Source organism: Mytilus californianus, unplaced genomic scaffold (genome assembly GCF_021869535.1).
Source record: "Mytilus californianus isolate M0D057914Y unplaced genomic scaffold, xbMytCali1.0.p SCAF_4, whole genome shotgun sequence".
NCBI classification, from domain to species: domain Eukaryota; kingdom Metazoa; phylum Mollusca; class Bivalvia; order Mytilida; family Mytilidae; genus Mytilus; species Mytilus californianus.
In genome coordinates this window covers 18,319,599-18,333,885 of record NW_026262690.1, presented here as the reverse complement: position 1 = coordinate 18,333,885, position 14,287 = coordinate 18,319,599, and the positions used below count along the sequence as shown (strand labels likewise).

At 32.3% G+C, this 14,287-nt stretch overlaps 1 protein-coding gene across 2 annotated transcripts in view; it reads left to right on the top strand.

Annotated features, from left to right (window-relative positions):
* LOC127737603 (Na(+)/H(+) exchanger beta-like) overlaps positions 1-14,287 on the top strand; it is a 127,211-nt gene that overhangs the window by 76,846 nt on the left and 36,078 nt on the right. The window contains exons 6-11 of one of the 2 annotated variants that reach the window (XM_052248443.1): positions 2,596-2,637; positions 3,257-3,325; positions 6,534-6,615; positions 9,737-9,764; positions 10,157-10,266; positions 10,500-10,575. In XM_052248443.1, the coding sequence (XP_052104403.1) occupies positions 2,596-2,637; positions 3,257-3,325; positions 6,534-6,615; positions 9,737-9,764; positions 10,157-10,266; positions 10,500-10,575 (407 nt within the window). Of the gene's footprint in view, positions 1-2,595; positions 2,638-3,256; positions 3,326-6,533; positions 6,620-9,736; positions 9,765-10,156; positions 10,267-10,499; positions 10,576-14,287 lie in introns of those variants that run through there. The other variant, XM_052248442.1, reaches the window with a different exon arrangement.

The window sequence follows — 14,287 nt, the reverse complement described above, 5'->3', positions numbered from 1 at the left end:
ATCAAACCTTTTCAGAAATATAATAATTGTTAGGCTAAGTAAATTGTTATATTCAAACCTTTGCATCCCTTAACATAACACTAATTACATCAATAAAAGTACTCTATCCATGTCCAATTGAACATAGTTTATAAAATCATCTTCATCAGATAAGCTTCAGTACACATATGTTACCTAAATCAATTACAAGCAGGGACTCAGGTCCAGAACCATTATTGGTCATGTTGCTATATATATATGTCAGTGTTACATAGTTGTATTAATGTAAGTGTCACATAGCCGCTTCTCTGAGATTAGTTCATTAAAGGAAGTGAGAGAATTAGATTCAATACTCCAGGCACTGATGCAAAAATATATTTGGATTAGAAAAAGGATATCATATTGATTAAGGTGTCAAATTTGTGATTGCTTTGGCATCATTTTCTAAATTTCTTTATATGGAGATCACATGACCAATTTGGTAACTGTGTAGTATGTTGAGTACTCTGTCTTTGTATTTAGTTACAATATATTAATTTTTGTTAATTATGATTGTTCCTTTGCCGTCAGTACTCTCATTTGTATCAGTGTTGGCTTAATCACTGATATTGCACAGATACATATACACAGACTGAAGAAGAAAAGAAATAATGTGGGATAGTTATTTGAAATGCTGTCGAAAATTACTTTTGACCACATACTGTGTACTGGGTTCCTAATTACAAATGACTTTTGACAAATGCTAGCTATGTATTTGGTTCCAAAATATGAATGACATCTGACAAATACAAGCTGTGTTACAATGTGGGTTCCAAAGTATAAATGACTTTTGTCAACATACTAGATATAGGTTCCTAGATATGAATCACTTTTTATGCCACCGCAGCTAGACAAAGGGGGCATTAAGTGTTACCCTTGTCCGTGCATATGTCTGTATGTACATCCCAAAATTTGTTTTCGTTCTCTAACTTCAGTTTGCCTGACATAAATGATATGAAGCGTATACACAATGCTTATTACCATAAAACACAGATCAAGTTGTCTAGTTATATCCCTTTATAACAGTATATGCAAGCAGGGGAATCAGACACATTCTTCATTTATTTCTTTATACTGTGTACTTGGTTCCTAGATGCAATGACTTTTGACAATACAAGCTTTGTATTAAATTGTCCACTTACTTTGTACTTGGTAAACAATTATGAATGACTTTCGTCCTCATATTGTATACTGGGTTCCTAAATTATGATTGACTTTTGTCCAGAAACTGCACCTGGTTCCTAAGTATGAAAGACTTTTGTAAACATACTGTACGCTCCAAAATAAAAATGACATTTGTCCTCATATTTTGTGCTTGGCATCAAAATATGAATAACTTTTGTCCAAATATTGCATACTGGGGTCCTAAATATGAATGACTCTTGTCCACAAACTGTACTAGCTTCCAAAATATGAATGACTTTTGTGTACAACCCTATCCCACATTCCATTCTTCCATATGTCGCTGTAAACTCCTCTGGGACCATATTTCAGAAAACAGTCCCATACTTAGTAGGATTATTTGCGGTTGTGTGTAGTTGCCCATTTTTACTGTCATTTCAATTTTGCCATTTTTATAGGAGTTATGGGACTTTGACTATTTTTGGAAGTATTATAACATTATCACTTTTGAAAGCAACTCCTCTGAGACAGTTTACAGAAAGCTCTTATACTGGGTAGGATTGTTTGCCATCCAATTTAGTTGACCATGTTATACTGTCATTTTGATTTGATCATCTTTACATGAGAAAACGGAATTTGAATTTTTTTTTTTTAGTATTCTTACAACAACACCTTGTGAATGTAACTCCACTGAGACTATTTGACAGAATGCTCGTATACTTGATACTATTGTTTCAGAAAAGGGAGAAGGTTTGGTACCATTAAAACGTTTAATCCTGCTGCAAATGTTTGCACCTGTCCTAAGTCAGGAATCTGATTACAGTAGTTGTCGTCTGTTTATGTAGTTCATACATGTTTCTCGTTTCTCGTTTTTATATAGATTAGACCGTTGGTTCTTCCATTTGAATGGTTTTACACTAGTAATTTTTTGGGGCCCTTTATAGCTTGCTGTTCGGTGTGAGCCAATGCTCCGTGTTGAAGGCCGTACCTTGACCTATAATGGTTTACTTTTATAAATTGTAACTTGGATGGAGAGTTGTCTCATTGGCACTCATACCACATCTTCCTATATCTATTGGTAGGATTGGTTGCCATTATGTGTAGTTAGCCATATTGTACAGCCATTATGATAAATATACAGGAGTTACTTGACTTTGACTTTTATTTTTAAGTATTGTAATAGTGTCACATTGTAAATGTTACTCCTGAGACCATCTGACAGTAAGGTCTCAAACTTGGTATGATTGTTTTTATATAAATGGGTATTTGCCCACATTAGACTGTCATTTTGATTTGACCATTTGCATTGGAGTTCAGGGACGTTTACCATATTTTGACATAATGGAACCACGATGACACATTGTGAAACACAATTTATTCAATCATTTATACAGTAGAGGGCAATTTAGCTAAATTTTGTAACTAATCTAATCTTTTTCTTTTTTTTTTCTTCAGTTTGTTGATAATTCTTGGAATTATTGTTGGTGCAATTTTAAAGTAAGTATTATTATGTCTGTGGAATGTATTTTGTTATAGTTTCTTAGTTTTGCTAAATTTTAGCCAGATTCTGAATTTTTATTGTTTCCTTCTTGATACACAAATTAATACCCTTAAATGGTGATTTTTCCCATGTTTTAGTGCCTCTGTCTATTATTGAAACTTTTGAAGGTGGACAGAAACTGTAAACAGCAGAAATTTTCAACAATATCAGATCTACAAAAATGCCTTAATGTCTGAAACTATCAATTGATTCCTTTTAGAAGTCTTTGCCCTTATACAACAATTGTAGCATGGGATTAAGTACAGTAACAGTCATGAACTACTTGGATGAGTTTAGTTTAAACAGTATTTTATTCAAATAAATTGAATTGGATTGGGCAACAGGCAAAGCCTATGTAAGCCCTCTCCATAGTGGATGAGTTTGATTACCAGCACATTTCTTTGATGGGTAAAACCTCTTCAGATGAGGACAGCTATGTTATTTTACTGCCTTGATAGCAGGAACCTTGTAGAAACTAGTTGGTGCTTGGGGTAATATGAGCTTATTCAGTTAAGTAAGTTTTTGTTTTTCGGCACAAAATTTTGACATTCACTGAGATATTGTCATTTATTTCAGGAACTTTACCAATCCTGATGATATGCCAGGGATGAGTTCAGAGTTGTTTTTTCTGTATCTCTTACCACCGTAAGTCAATTCTCTTTTACACCTTTCTCATATTATAGATTAATTAAAATCTGGGACTATTATACTTAGTATAATAGTCCCAGTTAAAATATAGCAAGAATTGTTAAAAGTTTATGTAATTTATAATTATGCTTATTGTTTAAAATAGAAAAAAACAGGAGAGAATAATATTTGTGTTAACTATTTTCCTTCTTTTAATGGAATATGATTACATATGTTTAAGGTAGCAAAATTGAAAGAAGATTTTATTTGGTGAGAAAATATACATGTCACAACTACTACTTCATAAACTATAAAATGAAAGCATGGCATAAATGATAGTATTTTTATACAACCGCAAAATTTTTGTGGCCGTTGTCGTGGTATGTATGAAGTCATTTGGTTTCCAGACAATAACTTGAGTATAAGTCAATGGATCTCCATGAAATTGTACCACAAGGTTCCATTGATTGATTTTGGGGACTATGGCCCTAACCATTTAGGAAAAAGGGGCCAAAAACAATGCTTTTCTAATACTTTGTATAAATTGCTTGTTTCTTGACCAATTTCAATGGGGTTTAATTCAAAGTCTTGAATTCTTGGGTCTCTTTGATACATTGAATCTAGCCGTGTATTTAGATTTTGGATTTTGTGCCCTGTTATCAAATGGTCCAAATTGAGGACCAAAGGGTCCAAAATGAAACTTTGTTTGATTTCATCAAAAATTTGATTCTTTGATATACTGAATTTCACCATGTATTGAGATTTTGGATATTGGACCATAATAGGTAAATGTCCAATTCAAATTTTTAAGTTCTTAGACCACATTCATTCTGTGTCAGAAACCTATGCTGTGTCAAATATATAATCACAATCCAAATTCAGAGCTGTATCAAGCTTGAATGTTGTGTCCATACTTGCCCCAACTGTTCAGGGTTCGACCTCTGCGTTAGTATCAAGCTGCGCACTGTGGAGTATTTTATTATTTCTTTTCATCATCATTAAAACGGATCATCTATACAAAAAGCTAAGGCATGATTACGCTATAATTAATCAGGATGGCCAAGCACATTCATGAATTGTTTTGTGAGACATATTGTTTTTGTCCTGTGTATTTGTGGGTCAGAATTTTCACTATGACTACACATAATGTATAATTGTGCACCTCTATAGATGGATTTTGGACAGATTTGTTCGGTTTGCCATAGCAAGTTTTCCACAGTTGACATATTTAGGAAAAAAACAAAGTTGACGTAGAAAATATATATTTCCTTCTTCCTTGACTTCATTAAAAAATATTTTGAATATAAATAGCAACAGAAAAGATTTGATTCATTTATAAAATGTTTTCACTTTTAGGGTACTTTAAAAAAAAATTATGGCAGTTTCATTGACATAACTGATGACAATTTTAGCGATATCAGCTTAGTAAAGTCATGCTATAAAATTTGCATCTAAAGCTAAATTGGTTCTATATTAACAGCTATCAGTCTGGTTATCTGTTGGATTTGTCCTTAATCTGTTTTATAGCATTTGAGCGCAGCTAAATATATGCATTTCATTCATGTATAAATCAATGTTGACATTCATAGCTCAGTAGGAATTAGTTAAAACTTAATATACATGTAGTACTTCTCTGAAAAATGATATGTCAGCAGGAAATACAGGCCCAAGGCATAGACTATATTTGTAAAGATAAAAAGATTGTTTTCCATGGAAGGTTATAAAGTTTGAGATAATGCCAGCATGATAGGTTGTGTTAATTAGTGGATTAGAAAAATCTAAAGAAAAATTTCAGTATCAATCCATCAAGTTTGTTGTAAGAACAATATGTACACATGATTCAAACTCTGACTAACTATTCAATGTTATACAAGAAGTAAATTAATATGTCTATATCTGGTAGAAGGGTAGTTATACATGACATCTGAGTATAAACATAGTATTTACATAACTGAATTTAGAGACTGCTTTTTAGCCACAACTAATATGATGGCTTTCAAAGTGTTGTAGTGATTAGCAAATGTGTGATACCTACCACAGTAAAAAAAGTGGGGGTGTACTGTTTTACCTCTGTCTGTCCGTCCGTCCATCCATCCGTCCGTCCATCAGTCCATCCATCAGTCCGTCTGTCCATCCCATGAACATTTTTCGTCGCATCTTTATGAGGAACTACATTATAAAGATTTCTGAAATTTGGTATCAGGGTTTATATGAGTCAGCTATACCGTGTGATGCGTTTTCAGATTCATCACTCAACAACTTCCTGTTTACCTTATACTTTTAGTGGGGCGAGGTATCATTAGTGAGCAGTAGCTCACAGATTCACTTGTTTTTAAAGGTTTAAAAGTTCCTAAATGACCTATTCCATTTTACAAAACATGTTTCTAGTCAAACTGACAACCTAAAAAGGTTACTATCAATACAAATAGAAAACTTCAAGGCTTTTAATAAAAAGTCATTTCAAAAGACTAATTAGTAGGTGCAGTTATGGCCCAATTTGGCCCAAAATATTAATTACTTAAGTAATATGAAAATAAGGAGATGTGGTATGATTGCCACTGAGACCACTATATATATCCACCAGAGACCAAATGATGTAGATGTTAGAAACTATAGGTCACTGTAAGTCCATTATTTTAAGATGAAAAATGTTTCAAGTTTATTAGTGTGAGAAAGTGAAATGATAGGATTTTTGTCAAGTTTTTTTTAACAAAGTGCTGTCACTTACACCCCATTTAGGTTGAAAAAATTATGAAAGTTATCTTGATTTTAACTACAACTGGGCCTAGGAAACATAGAGCACAGGGTTCAACAAACTAAATATCTTTTTTTGCTCTATATGTTTTTGAATACCAATTTTCATCTTCTATATTTGTTGATACTTGATTTTTTTTTGTAGTTAATAGCAACATTTTCATACAAGCCTTTTAGGAAAGTTGTATTTTGTTAAATACTTGAATTTATGGTTCATCTGTACCAACAAAATCCACAAAAAATAGTGCCCTACAAATGATATCAAACTAAGAAAAAGTATATAGTAAAGAACAGATAAAAAAACACAACCAGCAAAGAGTGTAAAATCGTTGTCATCTCTTTAAAAACTGGACTGCCTGTTTGGAACAAATTCTTGTATAAAGACTGTGAGGATTATTTTAGAATCAGCATGGAGTTTACATGACAGTATGGGAAGTGTTATTGAATGTATTGTATCTGTTATGTTTTCCAGGATTATTTTAGAATCAGCATGGAGCTTACATGACAGAACGTTTTTTGACAATGTTGGGACTGTCCTTATCTATGCTGTTATAGTGAGTATGTCATCAGTCTATAGTCTTTTTATTGGTATACTTACTAGGATCAGTCTGTCAGATATATATTAAAGTTTATAATAACTAAGAGTCCATCCACCATTCTTCATTTGTATTAAGAGCTTTTTTTCAAAAAACAATTGATAGAAATGGGATCAAATTTAGTGAGAATGTACCTTGCATGGTCCTAATTAGATTCCTCCTATCTGAAACATGACAGTAAGAACCAATAAAAGGTTCTAACAGGCCAAAATTTCTAAGATTTTCCTGGCAGAAAACACTAAGCATAATGAATTGGTGTATGATGTAAATGATCTTTACATGTCCTCTACAAAACTTGCATTGTTTGTTTTGTAATCCGATGACCTCCATAGAGGATTGTAAGTAAACAAGGAAAGCATACAGACAGATTTCCTTTGAAGTATTACAGTTTTGATTAATTTTATGTTATATGATTGCAAAGATATATTATTCTTACATGTCCATTGAACCACCTTGGTGGTCTCATAGTAGTGTGCTGGTGGTCGTGGGTTCAAACCCTGGCCGAGTCAAACCAAAGACTTTAAAATTGATATTTGCTGCTTCTCTACTAAGCATGCAGCATTAAGGAGTTAGGGCAAAGACTGGTCAGTTTGGAGTCTGAATAATGTGTCCTGCTGACTGTTTAGTAACCGTGTGAACTAGTACATGTACATTTTACAAAGCAAGGTTATTATTCATATAACATTAATTGTTATGTTGATGACAAATGTCTATTTAATGTCCAGCGTCAAATTTAATGCATATTGAGGATGTTCTAGTCACATGATCACTAATACTGTGGATTCATTATTATTTGTGGAATACCAATTTATATGGATTTCACGGGTTCTGGTGAACAGCCAATTTAAATGTTCAATGAAGTAATCCACAAAAATAAAGGAATCAACAGTAGATCCCAAATCAGGAAATAGGTGTAGATAACTTGAAATTCTTTTGAAAATAGTTTCATGTACACATAAAGCATGAATTACTATAATACATCACCTTCTCAAAATTTTGGTTTTGATACTGATCTGATACCCAACATGCTAACAATAAATCTGACATTTTTAAGGCAAACTTTTACTACCATTTCTATGGTTCTATAATTAGCGATGACCTTGATTTGAAAGACTTTCAATATATTATTCCATTGTAATAAGTTAAGCAGGCGAGACATTACAGTGTGTCCACTCTTGCTTATTCGTGTTGTTGAAAGTCTGAAAGCATTGGGGATCTCCCCTGTTACTGCTGCCACAAAACAATAAATAGGAGCTACTTTTTCAGCACTAGCAAGAATGCATCCATTTTATAATTAAGTCAATTTCAAAATAAGTAGTTAAAAAAGCTTATTGCATTAGCATCTGTTCATTTGTTTGTGTGCAAAATATGTTCAATTATCTCTATGTCATGATCCATTAATAATAATAATATTTATTCAGGTAAAGGCAATATATACAAATACATAAGTTTTAGAAACTTAGCTAAATATAACCTTAAAATATAGCAATGGTTGTGACTTTAGGTACCTCTAATGCCTTAACCCAAGGATGAAGCCTCGAAGACTTTTGAATTTAAAAACATTTTTATAAACACTTGCATAATTGTTTTGGTCTTGCCTCCACAAAGAGGAAAAAGTGAGACTTGGTTATGCTGTTTCTATCAATGGCAGCGGAGTCAACAATGTTTTAGGTTTTTGATTAGGTCAGTTAATTGGGAATCAGTAGTGGTAGGTCGATGATATTTGATATACAGTTGGATTAGCATTGGCACATCTCATTTCCATGGAAAATAATTTTGCCTTGCCCCCTCAGTCATGGTCTATTTACTTTGAAACTTCTGCATAGTTTACATGTTAAATGTTGTGATAAGGACAGTTTAAGATAGAGCACTAATGGTAAGTCAATAATATTTGGTATGCAGTTGTTTTAGCATTTGCAAGTCTTGTATCCATCAAGATTATATTACCCCACCCCCTCATCTTGGCTCATTGAGTTTGAAACTTATGCATAGGTTACATGTTAAAGTTTGTGTTTAGGTCAGTTTTAAGGTAACCACTTATGATAAATCAATGGTATTTGGTATGCAGTTGTATTTTAGTTGTAAGATATGTTGTAAAACACAGGCCTGTTCACCAATAAATAGTCAAGAAGTGTCCTAGTACAAACAAGTCTGTTCACCAATAAATAGTCAAGAAGTGTCCTAGTACAAACAAGTCTGTTCACCAACAAATAGTCAAGAAGTGTCCTAGTACAAACAAGTCTGTTCACCAATAAATAGTAAAGAAGTGTCCTAGTACAAACAAGTCTGTTCACCAACAAATAGTCAAGAAGTGTCCTAGTACAAACAAGTCTGTTCACCAACAAATAGTCAAGAAGTGTCCTAGTACAAACAAGTCTGTTCACCAATAAATAGTCAAGAAGTGTCCTAGTACAAACAAGTCTGTTCACCAACAAATAGTCAAGAAGTGTCCTAGTACAAACAAGTCTGTTCACCAATAAATAGTCAAGAAGTGTCCTAGTACAAACAAGTCTGTTCACCAACAAATAGTCAAGAAGTGTCCTAGTACAAACAAGTCTGTTCACCAATAAATAGTCAAGAAGTGTCCTAGTACAAACAAGTCTGTTCACCAATAAATAGTAAAGAAGTGTCCTAGTACAAACAAGTCTGTTCACCAACAAATAGTCAAGAAGTGTCCTAGTACAAACAAGTCTGTTCACCAATAAATAGTCAAGAAGTGTCCTAGTACAAACAAGTCTGTTCACCAACAAATAGTCAAGAAGTGTCCTAGTACAAACAAGTCTGTTCACCAATAAATAGTAAAGAAGTGTCCTAGTACAAACAAGTCTGTTCACCAACAAATAGTAAAGAAGTGTCCTAGTACAAACAAGTCTGTTCACCAATAAATAGTCAAGAAGTGTCCTAGTACAAACAAGTCTGTTCACCAATAAATAATCAAGAAGTGTCCTAGTACAAACAAGTCTGTTCACCAATAAATAGTAAAGAAGTGTCCTAGTAAAGGAATTTGCATTATGTTATACAATTTTATTATGTTAAATATTTGCCTCAGTTTTAATGTATAACTTATTTGTGCTTTCAGGGAACTGTGCTAAATTGTTTCCTTATAGGTATGTATCTGTTGAATTTTGTTTTTAATAATCTGGAATATTTTTTGTGCATCATGCAAGTTAATATGTTTTTAAAATCATATCTGACAACAAAATAGTCATTATATATATATTATTACATGTTTCTTTATATTGGCAATGGTATCAGTCTGCAACCAAATTGGACCTTTGCTAGAGCCATTAGAAAGATATGAGATTATTGGATGATGCCAAAGTCTATAGTGAAAAAAGACATGTAATAATTGATTGTCAGATATTTTCTAGGATGTAAGAGGGGATATGTATGATTTGTTGCTGTTAACATTTGAGTTGACAGTTCATTGTGGTTTTTGTGCTTATATTTGTTATTATAATAAAAAGATTCCTTTTTATAAAAGATGTTCACTTTGCAGGTCCAACTTTATATGGCTTGGTTAATAGTGGAGCGATGGGTGATATTAGCATAGAAATGATTGAGTGCCTTGTATTTAGTTCCATAATAGTTGCTGTAGACCCAGTGGCTGTAAGTACTGTTTGGTGTATATGACATAGAATTATTGAGAAAATCATTCCATCTATGAGAGATGTGAATAAATGTTAACGAAAAACGATGAAAGATCTGCCATCCATCAACACCCAATTTTACAAATAATCAATGGTTTAAGGTTCTAGGTCAGAGTAGATTTAGACATCTTTAAATGTTTAGCCTTGAATCATGCATGCTATTGTTATTCTGGTATTTTTTTTATATTTCAGGTTCTGGCCATTTTCCAAGAGATAGGAGTCAATAATGTGTTGTATTTTCTGGTGTTTGGTGAATCTTTATTAAACGGTGAGTCTAACAAGAACATTATACAAAATTTTTTTTATCAACCCTCAAAAACAGCAGTAGAAAAGATCCTGATTACCTTTGGTGTTTACAAAAGTGTCACAATACATTTATTTACTGATTTTGTTTGAAGTGGTCAGTTTGGTCTTAATTGTTACAGAGGAATATAAGAACAAATATCAGCATGTGTAGTTTCTGCTTGATTTAGGTGACTTTTCCTTAGATTTGCCTCATATTTACCAATAGCATTTTATCATGGAAGGATTCCACATTTACATGCCTGTGCTATTTCCAAGAATCTAATAACCATATAGCAATATCTTTGTGTGGCAATGCATATTGGAGAGACAGACAATGTGGCAAAAGATTATGGTCACATGAACATGGTCAGTGGCTTTGATACAGTTTGTTTAACTTCATTTAGTTTTATGCCAAAGTTAAACCCCAAGTTCCTGGTTAGATAGCAATCTGAAATATAACTAACTACTTTCAGATAAATATGATAGTGGTTAAATGGACACAAGCCCTAATTCTAATACATGACCTATAATGGTTTACTTTTATAAATTTTGACTTGGATGGAGAGTTGTCTCATTGGCACTCATACCACATCTTCTTATATCTATGAAATCATCTTTCGATTTATAAACAAAGCCATGTTCTAATTCCATTAAAACATTGGGTGCATGTGCATTACGTCACCCTTAAAACAATGTCAGTTGTATTTTGAAAAATGCCTGAGATCAAAATGGATATTTTTTTTTGTAAAATCATTCTTAAAGTAAGTTTACATGTTTCAATTCATGTTTTAATCGAATCTAAATGGCTACCTTTTGAATGTGTCTTACAGGTCCCCTTCAAAATTTTTTTATTTGAATTGAAATAATTCTATCATGCCATGCTCTATATCATATTTCTCAACATTTTAAACATTGCTTATGCTTGGTATAAAGATATTGACAAATATAATGCCTTCCCATCTTAAAATGAGCATAGAGCATGGCATGAAAGAATTATTTCTTAATTAAACATGTTAAACGGTACATTATTTCACACTTGGAAAATGATGAAGTGAAAACAATACAAAAGTAACTCTGAAAATAAAAATGATAAAATAAATAGTTGGTTTACATCACATTGAATATTAGTTAATTATTAGTCAAGTTATAATATGATAAAAGCTGTCTAGATGTCTTGGTTTCCAAGTTGTCAACATGTTGGTTCCCTGATAAAATATTTCTCATTGTAAATACATATCATGATAAAAGCTGTCTAGATGTCTTGGTTTCCAAGTTATCAACATGTTGGTTCCCTGATAAGATATTTCTCACTTTAAATACAAATCAGAAATCAACTTCCTGAAGCTTAGACGTTTTTGATGAAGTTTATGTACAAGTGAAAGTTTTTTGTTCCATTAATTTACACTTTTTTTGCAATTGAGAGTTATAAAGATGCTAAAAAGAGCTCAATAAAAACTGTTGCTTCATCCTAAGACTGATAATTACTTATCGGAACTATTCATGTTCAAAGAACATACATTGTATATTGATCTATAGGTGACAAAGAATTGTTAAAATTGTGTTTTATATCCACCATTTACACAAGGATCTATAGGTGACAAAGAATTGTTAGAATTGTTTTTTATATCAACCATTTACATAAGGATTCTACTAATATTTATGAGACATTAAGTTTGACCATTATAACATTTAAACACTAATTTTGTGTTTCTTCTTGAGTTATATCTAACTGATGACTGGTGCTTATCCGACTTTGATATCTCTAGGTTGTCACATGATTGTCCTTAGTAGTCCTATGGCATGACAATCATAATAAATAAACAAAAATGAGGAATATAGATTCTGTTTACAGGAAAATTAATCACATGATAAAGTAGTGGTTTTCATGGCAGACATTGATTATGTCTTACAATCACCCTTAACTCTATTGACAAATAAATATGAAGGTCGATCAGAATGTAATGCTTTTGTTATCTAAGATAACGTTTGTAAGGGAACACTTTCTCCATTGATATTTGATATCAAAAGAAGACCATTGCCTATAATTGCTAACATTCACTTCATTTGAACTATGGTGGATAGTTGTCTCATTGGCAATCATACCACATCTAATTATTTTTACATGTTCGAAAATACATTTGTTTAAATATATATGCAGACAAGGAAATAAATAACAAATGTACCAAATTTCTTAATGTCTAGGAGTGATAAGCCTTTAAAGTTCATATTTTTTCACTTAAAAAAAAGGACAAACTGTTACAGTCCTTATTTGTTCTAATTTTCAAGGGTTAACCTGATCATCAGCCAAGTTATAAGGCAGAAATAATCCATGCTTACATTTTATCTCAAATAAAACTTGACATTATTCTGGTAACAATTTTGCCTAAAGCATCACTGAAGTGTCAATAATTCTAGAAATGCACATCTGGTGCAATAAAATTGTTACTGTTAATGTTATAATGGAACTTTGTCATATAAATGATATTGCATTAACAAAAATCTAATTTACATGAAGACTATTATTTCAATGGATAATACAGTACAATGTTGTGATGCTATTGAAGGTTTCAATATAGTTCTGGTGATAAAGGTTATTTGGTGGAATTTAATGAATCATGCAAACTCTGCCAAATTAAAAATTGATGTGTAAATTGACCCCCTATAAACTGATAAAAGTCCAAAGGCTTTTTTTTTTAAGTTTGTTAGCAGAATGCTGAATTTTCACATCAAGAAACTCTGTAAACAAAAATTTTATTTCAAATAATTACAATAAAATACATCTAAAATTATGTCCAAAATAAAAATTTCGTCAACACTTATAGAACTATTTCACTTGTGAAGGAATTCATACTCATCACATCATCAACTTGGTTTACATGTATAAACTGTTTGGTTGCCTTGAAGCTCATCAATAAATCAATACTTGATATAAAAACAAAGAAGATGTGGTATGATTGCCAATGAAACAACTCGTCACCAGAGACCAAATTACATAATAGTTAGCAACTATTGGTTTAGGTATAGGAATACTTCATGAAAACAGTAAATTTGTTGCAGATTTTTAAAATGGAAAATATTATATCAGAAAAGCTATGTTAAAAAAGACTGAGCAACACTAACCCCAACAAATACAGTCTACAAAACTCTATATAGAAAACTAAAGGCTGAGCAACACTAACCCCAACAAATACAGTCTACAAAACTCTACATAGAAAACTAAAGGCTGAGCAACACTTATCCCAACAAATACAGTCTACAAAACTCTACATAGAAAACTAAAGGCTCAGCAACACTAACCCCAACAAATACAGCCTACAAAACTCTACATAGAAAACTAAAGACTGAGCAACACTAACCCCAACAAATACAGTCTACAAAACTCTACATAGAAAACTAAAGGCTGAGCAACACTTATCCCAACAAATACAGTCTACAAAACTCTACATAGAAAACTAAAGGCTGAGCAACACTAACCCCAACAAATACAGTCTACAAAACTCTACATAGAAAACTAAAGGCTGAGCAACACTAACCCCAACAAATACAGTCTACAAAACTCTACATAGAAAACTAAAGACTGCGCAACACTAACCCCAACAAATACAGTCTACAAAACTCTACATAGAAAACTAAAGACTGAGCAACACTAACCCCAACAAATACAGTCTACAAAACTCTACATAGAAAACTAAAGA